The sequence below is a fragment of the Podarcis bocagei genome (genome assembly GCF_964188305.1).
Source record: "Podarcis bocagei genome assembly, chromosome: 10".
Lineage (NCBI taxonomy): Eukaryota > Metazoa > Chordata > Lepidosauria > Squamata > Lacertidae > Podarcis > Podarcis bocagei.
This window is the reverse complement of record NC_138135.1, coordinates 7,726,413-7,734,541: the sequence shown is the minus strand read 5'-3', so window position 1 is coordinate 7,734,541 and position 8,129 is coordinate 7,726,413. Positions and strand designations below refer to the sequence as shown.

The 8,129-nt window shown below is 49.3% G+C and overlaps 1 protein-coding gene across 1 annotated transcript in view; it reads left to right on the top strand.

Moving 5' to 3' along the window:
- Positions 1 to 1,223: 1,223 nt before the first annotated feature.
- Positions 1,224 to 8,129, top strand: part of UBE2H (ubiquitin conjugating enzyme E2 H) — a 65,754-nt gene continuing 58,848 nt past the window's right edge. Inside the window, exon 1 of the mRNA XM_081210541.1 lies at positions 1,224 to 1,619. Coding sequence (XP_081066667.1) covers positions 1,567 to 1,619 — 53 coding nt within the window. The 5' untranslated portion in view covers positions 1,224 to 1,566. The remainder of the gene's footprint in view (positions 1,620 to 8,129) is intronic.

Below are 8,129 nucleotides of genomic sequence, written 5' to 3'. Positions count from 1 at the left end.
ACAGCTGTAAGTCCAAAATGACTCCCAGGCTGCGCACCTGGTCCTTCAGGGGCACAGTTACCCCATTCAGGACCAGGGAGTCTTCCACACCCACCCGCCCCCTGTTCCCCTAAAACAGTACTTCTGTCTTGTCAGGATTCAACCTCAATCTGTTAGCCGCCATCCATCCTCCAACCGCCTCCAGGCACTCACACAGGACCTTCACTGCTCTTTCAGGTATACTGGGCTGAGGCCGTTTAGGGCTTTCAAGGTCAGCACCAACACTTTGAATTGTTCTCGGAAACGTACTGGGAGCCAATGTAGGTCTTTCAAGACTGGTATGTGGTCCCGGCGTCCGCTCCCATTCACCAGTCTAGCTGCCGCATTCTGGATTAGTTGTAGTTTCTGGGTCACCTTCAAAGGTAACCCCACACAGAGCGCATTGCAGTAGTCCAAGCGGGAGATAACCAGAGCATGCACCACTCTGGCGAGACAGTCTGAGAGCAGAGAGGGTCTCATCCTGCGTACCAGATGGAGCTGGCAGACAGCTGCCCTGGACACAGACTTGACCTGCGCCTCCCATCACCCCTGACCACTGGTCCTGTTAGCTAGGGATCATGGGATTTGCCTATGCCTGGCTCAGTTGGTAGAGCACGACAACCCTGTGCGATAGGTCAGAGAGAGAGGTTGTGACCATCCGCCAGGGACCTTCACAGCTGAGCGGTGGAGATTCGAACCCAGATCTCTCCCAGGTCCTAGTCGCACACTCCAAGCACCGCACCACCACTGGCTCTCAGTTAATGAAAACAGGCTCCGGCCCTCAAGCCTGCCATTTGTGGAGTGCCGCCCTGCAAAGCGCTCTGCACATGCTCAGATGCCCTCACATTCAGGTGCCCAGAGAACGGTATTCAGACATGAAGCTCCGCCGGGAGAAATGGTTATGTGGGCTTAATTCAAAAAGCCAGGCCCTGGGGTGAGAAGCGGGGGCTCGAACCCTCGACCGGCCGAACCAGTCGGCGGGCCTAATAACGCGGCGGGCAGCTTCTCCTTCGCCTCAGCTGCCCGACTTCGCCTCCTCAGGCCCGGCGGACTACACCTCCCGGCATGCCGAGCGGCGAGGGAGGCGGGCTTGCGGGGCGGGGCCCGGCGCGTCTCCTCGCGTCACACGGGGCCTGGCCCAATCCGGAGCGGGCCGTTCGGTGAGGTCACTGTGGGTGACGTCAGGGGTCCAGAGAGAGGCTTCGGCAGAGCCGAGGCAGCGGCCGGAGCAGGAGCAGCAATCCGGGAGCGGGAGGGCGCAGGAAGCTGTGAGGGGGGTCAGGAAGCTGAGGCTGAGGAGAGACGCGGAGGAGGGGGGAAGCCCGCGGGGCAGGAAGAGCCGGCTCGTGAAGGGAGGGGCCGCGGAGGCGAGAAGGGCTCGGGCGGCGGGGGGGGGGGGGAGAGGCCTCCGCGCAGGCGCAGAGCGGGGCTCGGACCCCCACCTCCTGAAGCGCCCCCCCACCTCCCCCAGCGGAAAAGGGGTCCTGACAGGACAAGAGAGGCAGCTCCAGACTCCGCCCGGGAGGGGCCGCCGGCCGGGGGGCCACCATGTCCTCCCCCAGCCCGGGCAAGAGGCGGATGGACACCGACGTGGTCAAGCTGTATCCTTACCTGGAGAGTGGGGGGGGGGTTGTGGGGGGGGCGGCAAAGGCAGGTAAAATGGGGGGCAGCCCCCAATTCTGGAATGTATTGGGGAGCAAGGCACAGAGACCCCACCGCACACACAGTTGAGGGGCAGTTAGTGAGAGGCAGGAATAAGGAGATAAATGAAGACTTTGTTGGAATGGTTGGGGGGCAGGGAGAGACAGGGGGCCCCCCTTAAAAAAACTGGACTGGGTGTCTTAAATAGAACTTCATATTGGTGGGTGGGGGTCTAGAGAATAGGTTTCCTTCCTCCACAAGGCCAAGGAATGATGGGGAGAAAGCAGGTACTTTTTTGGGGGGTGGGTGGGTGGGGGGCAGTGCCCTCCACTTGCTGAAGATGAATGCCTATTCCATTGCAGAGAATAGATGGACGATTATTGTTTCTGTTCTGCTTTGCTTCTCTCCCTTTCCCTGCCTCCAGTTCCAGGTGAGGGGCACAGAATCACGGACCCCCTAGAACTGAGGAGTGTACAAAGGCTTTCCTGGAATATGGGGGTTCAGGAGAAAAAGCCCTTCCCTCTCCTTTTCACCAGCAGGAGAATAGAATTATTCTCAGCACCACCCATTAGAAGAAAGTAGCCTTCTCCAGAGTAAGATGTTTAGAATAGGGTTGGAGAGTGAGGGCACCCCAATAATCTTAGGGGAGGGGAAGAGACTTGCAACTCCTGGAGAGTAGTAAATTTTAGCAGCTCCAGGTGATTTTATTTTTTTGTTCTTGTTGGGCTCTAGGAAATGGGGGGAGGAGAGAGATGAGGCACCCCAGGTATAGACAGAGCAAAATCTTTTCTTCCCTCCCCCCCAAACCCCAACAACGCCATCATACCATTGAAGGGATATCTCATTTTTAGGTAAAATGAGGCCTTCAGACACCCCCCCTTTGAGAAATGAGAACACAGTTGGGGACTTTTCATTCTAGTATTTTTTAATGGGGGGGTTCGGGAACTCATTCCCTACCCTCCTCTTCCTTGCCCCCAAATATAGACCTCTTCAAATCCGTTCTTTCTTCTCTCTCCCCAAAGAAACTGGTTCTTTTGGCGGATGGGGGGGGGGCTGTAGAGGCCTGTGTCTGAAGCCAGACTCTCTTGAGGTGATCAGGACCCCTTGTTGCCTTCAATAAATAAATCCCCTTTGTCTTGGGAGAGGAATCCCAAAATATTTTCGTAGGGAAACAATATAGGCAGTGGGGGGGAAGCACTTATTCTCTGTCTGCCTCACTAATGATTGTGACCAGAGTCAGTGCTCCCCCTTTCAGGTATTGTGACAATGCTTGAATAATAATACAACTCCCTCTACACACACTGATTCAGATGTGCTCTCTTTCCCCCTCCCCAACCAGAATTAATACTTGCTTTGTGGGGTGGGGGGCAATGGGCCGGATTTAGCTGGGGAGAGAAGGGAGGGTAGTTGTTGACAGTTAGCAATCCAGTGATCAGCTTCTGGTGGTGTGTTACTATTTACTCAATCCAGTTTTAGTCCGCTGTTCGGGAAGCTTCTGATGGCAGCTGGGGGGAGGGGGGCAGTTAATGCGGGTGGGAGCACCTGGGGAACAACATTGAAGTAGTAATAGTGGAGAAAAAGAATCGAAATGCCGTAGAAATCCATCACCCATTTTTCCTTTTTTGTGCTGCTGGTTTTGTTTATGTAACACTTCAGTTCGGTGAAGATTTCCTTTTATCCCTTCGTAAAGGATCTGTTTTTGTTTTCCAAATTATGTTTTGTTCTTGCCTCTCAGTAGAATGTTACCTTGTCCCTGTGTGCATATTTGAAGATTGTGAAGCTTCTGAAATAGTGCAGTGAATTTGCGTATAGAATAGGTTTATTAATAGTTCTGTTTATCAGGTGGTGGGGAGGGAAGGAAAGATGGGTTGGCGTTGACATAGCCAACTGAAATGCGTTCAGATATGTTTATTGAATGTGTTAACCTCCCCCAGGAGAATTTAATCGGGAAGGAATTAACTATGTAGAAGGGTGAGAGGGTTACAAATAGCATTTAGTTTCCAGAGATAAACAAACTTGTTTAGATTAGGCCTGCTGGGGTGAAATTATTATAGTCAATTGTTGACGCTGCTCAGCGAGTTCCCCAGTCTCTTGCTTAACTGTCTGTCTGTACATTTTTAAAAGCACAAAGCCTGTGTTTCATAACTGTCTATAGATTGCCCCTTTAAAAATGTTGTTTTTAATAAATAGGAAGTGGCTTGTGATTGCTGTGGAATCAAAGCTATTTTTATCCTCTGCTTCAGTTGCATATGCATGACATAGCTTTCCTCGGATACAAACTTCATTCGATGGTTAATTTTTACTGGTTTGAGGGGGGAGGCTAGATAGAACTCCAGCTGTTCAGTGACAAAAAAAAGAGATTCTCATTATATATAAATTTTGAAAAGGCAGCCGGATTATGGCGCGATGAGGCCCAATGTGACCTCCTGGTAGTGTATCCTTTTTCTCTTTTGCCTCCCCCACCCCCCACTTTCTCTTCACTTGGTAGCTGGCATGTTGAAAGATCATAGCATTTTAGGAGACAAAGAGCAGGGGTTGTTTTTCTTAAAAAAAATGACTTCATTTGGCTTATTGGTACTGTGGTTGCTCTTTAATTTGATGGTGGATAGGAGAACAGCGAATAGCCTGGCATTCCTCTCCGGTTCATGGTTAGCTGCCGATCCTTCTGTTTGACAAAAGAAACAAACTAAACGGCTAAAAAAAGACCTCAAACCAGAGTTCTTATTATCATTCCTGGTATTTTGAGTGATGTGGACTCACTGTGTCCTGTGAGTGTGATGAACAAATAGGTCTTTTCGTTTCCTGTGGCTTTCCTTCGGCATCTGTACAGTCAGTGTTTTGGGTATGCAGGCCACAGCAACTGTGACCCAGCCTAGTCCTCACTGTTTACTTGGAAGTCGTGTTGCTTTCATTGGGGGATTGCTCCCAAGTCGTTTTGTGCTTAGGAGAGCAGCCTTAATTTATGTCTGAAGTTTGCTCACTGGAATCTAGAGGCGGAGGGGAGCCCAGCGCACCTTCTGGTGGCTTCCAGTAGATGCCTCTTTCCTCAACTTGTGCCCCTTGTATGCTGCTGCTACTTGTAGGAACTGCCTCTCCTGCTTTCAAAGTACCTCTTTGCCTCTCATCTTGATTTGCAGCCTCTGACTAACTTGGGGATATAGGGTGGGGAGCGAAGGCATGGCCCCACAGAAAGTGTCTGGAGCTGTCGACTTAACTGCTCTGACAGGTTTGGTGGGGTGGTGGTGGTGCTGCTGTCATTCCCCCACCCCGTGTTCTGGCCTTGTGTACACACATCTGTGCAACCCAGAGAGGGAGAGGTTGGTTGGCCAATGTCCTGTATTACATGGGTGAGTTGTTCGCATGCCTAGCTAAAAAGAAATGAACCTCCTCTTGGTAATTGCATGACGGTGATCTGAAACTCTGAGTCACCCGGTAGCTTTTTTGGACGCTTCTCTAAACATTGTGCAAACCTTTGAAAGAAGTGAGAAGCTTGTGTGTGTTGCATTTCAACCTTGTGGGGGGAATCGCAGCTCCAGCCTTTTTTTTTTTTTGTCTTTGCTGACTTGTTGTTGAGTTCCTTTCTTGCATGGCAGAGTTACTAATAGAATGTGTTGGGGGTTTTTAATATAAAAAAGGCAACTCTCAACACCTTTCTAGTCCTGGCTAGGGTGTCATAAATCTCCAAGAACTGGCATCAATGACCTTAGTGTGTGATCTTTTAAAGTTCCTAATCTGGAGGAATGCCTCTCTCCTCTTTCTAGCACCCCCTTTATTTATTTTGATGGTTCTTAGCTTCCCTTCTTGCTCTGGAGGAACCCAGGGACTGCTTGTTTTGGAAAAGTGTTTGCAGGCAAAAGGCCTCCGGACAGAGCCTGCGAGTCAGCCGATTGGCTGTTCTGTTACTACCCGGAAACTGAGGCTTGGGCGGAGCAACCCAAACAGCTGATGGAGTGTGTGACAAGAGTCTGTTTATATTCAGGAGCGTGGGGGCTGGGAAGGGGGAGGCCTGGGCTGGAAGGCGTTGGAGAGGAGAGAGAGCAGGACAATCTGTGCCGGGTCAAGGGGTTGCTTGGCGCAGGAAAGGAAGAAAAGTGCCCTGCAAGCAAAAGGAGGTCGCTGTTAATCCAAACTCAAGTTAATCCGAGGGACATGACTGGCTGCCAGGGGTGGGACAGGGTTTGGTTTCTCCACCGCCCCCAGATTTGCAATGGTTTTTGAGGCAGTCTAAAGTTTGGGCTGAATGACAGTTCAGCAGTTTACTCTTAACAATCTAAAATACCTCTGGGTCACAGCAGTAGTGTGCCTTTAACTTCCCCAGTCTGAACCAGCACCAAGACACGGTTTATTTAGTTTGTTTTTGCCCTTCTCCTGGTGGCTCAGGCTGGTCTTTAAATATATACTGTACAGTGGTACCTCGGTTTAAGAACTTAATTCGTTCCGGAGGTCCGTTCTTAACCTGAAACCGTTCTTAACCTGAAGCACCACTTTAGCTAACAGGGCCTCCTGCTGCCGCCACGCCGCTGGAGCACAATTTCTGTTCTCATCCTGAAGCAAAGTTCTTAACCTGTAGCACTTTTTCTGGGTTAGCAGAGTCTGAAACCTGAAGCGTCTGTAACCTGAAGCATATGTAACCCGAGGTACCACTGTATATATATTTGGCCTCATTGACTTGGTCACTTGCAGAGGAATCAAAACGGTCAGAGAGTTCCACAACAAATGGAAAGTTGGTGCAAGATACTGGATTTGTTTTTGCGAGCTTGAAAATGGGGCACCTAGTGTGATCCTAAGCCTGCCTCGAAAAAGGGATAGCGCTTCTGTGGCAAAGAAACCGTGCCACATGTGATGAAATGGAGAGGCGTGGAAGTAACTCCACACTCTTGAACTGGCCTTGGATATGGAAATGGGGAGGGGAGCTCACATTGGCAGCTGGGAATGTATCACTGCTTGCAGAATTATGCTGCGTTGGCTATAGAGAACCAAATTCCAGAAGAGTGGCCATGTCAAAGCCTATGAATAGAGAGATTGGGTGTGGATTATGGGAGCTGGAGGCTCATGTCTCATCTCTGGGGTAGTTTTGGACAAGACACAGTTTCTTGGTCTTGGTAACCCCCCTCCATAAAACAGGTGAGAGCGAACGCACAGTTTTTGCAAGGGCAAAAGGTTGAAATGTGCTCTGGGAATCTAAAAGATTGAATAAATTGCAAGCAGTGAATCCAAAAGGCTGTATAAATGGTAGTTAATATTGAATACCAAACTGCAACTAGAGGTCTTTCTGCCATGAAATTTGTATTATGTCTGAGGCACCTGTGGCATCTCCAGTTCCAGCAGAATTCCCTCAGATCCTTCACTGCAGCTTCCCCAACATCAGCACTGTGTTCAGAAAAAATACCTACAGCCTTGAAAAGAGAACACAGGAAACGCGACACTCCATAAATTGTGTGCTTGTGTTGAGCTTGGGTGGACTAGGGAAACCTGAATTCAGACTTTTTGTATGCCACAGACTTGCTTGATAAGCTTGGGCAAGTTTTTTAGCTGCCTTTTCCTGTAATCTAAAACGTTGGTACTAATTTCACTTGGCATTTATACATTTGCGGCAGGTCAGTGTGTTGGATTAACTATAATATATACTTAAAACACGGTTTGTGGTTGTGCAGCCTAATCCTTTGCTTCTCTGCTTGGAAGTATCTCGATCAGTTAGGAACAGAGGAAGCCCTCTTCCCCCTTCAGGCGACTTAGAAAGCGTGTGTGAAATATTTTGGGTGGGGTGAATGGCTCTGTCCTATCTGAACCTCACAGTTCTCTAATACAGTGAGGCCTCGTTCTCTGTGAGGTGCTAAATATGTGTCTGAGTGGTATACTTCAGACCAGAAATGGGGGCTCTCGTGGTTTGATGCTGCTCAGTACAAACAAAAACCGCTTCACATAGAAAACAACTGTTTGGGGGGAGAAGGTAGACTACAATTCTTCAACCTGATATGCTTGTTTCTTTGTGAAGGGAATCTCTTGAACGGAGAGTCATTGAGTCACGTGAGTCCCCATCTGAAATGGTACGAAATGCAATCCAGGCGCACGTTTATTGCCCTGGTGAGAACCTAGGCTAGGCTCTAGCATGAACACTGGTTGCTGCTTCATTGCCCAGGTTTGTTATATTCATCTCTTCCCTTTCCTCCAAGGATCTCAAGGCATACAAGATCTTCCTAATCTTATCCTAGGTTAAGCTGAAAGATGGTGACCAACCCATGCCAGATCTTGCTGGTCCCAGTCTCTGACACTAAAATTGGGACCCATATGAACTGAAGCGAAATCTTTTTTTGCGTATTAATTTTTAACCCATGCTGGATTATATATAGGATGAATATAAAATACACCCTCCCCCAAAAAGATCCCATACCTGCATAGCCCCTGCATTTAACAGCTGTTAAATTCCTGCCCAGACAACAAGGTCTTCGGTATGTACAGACTTCGATTCG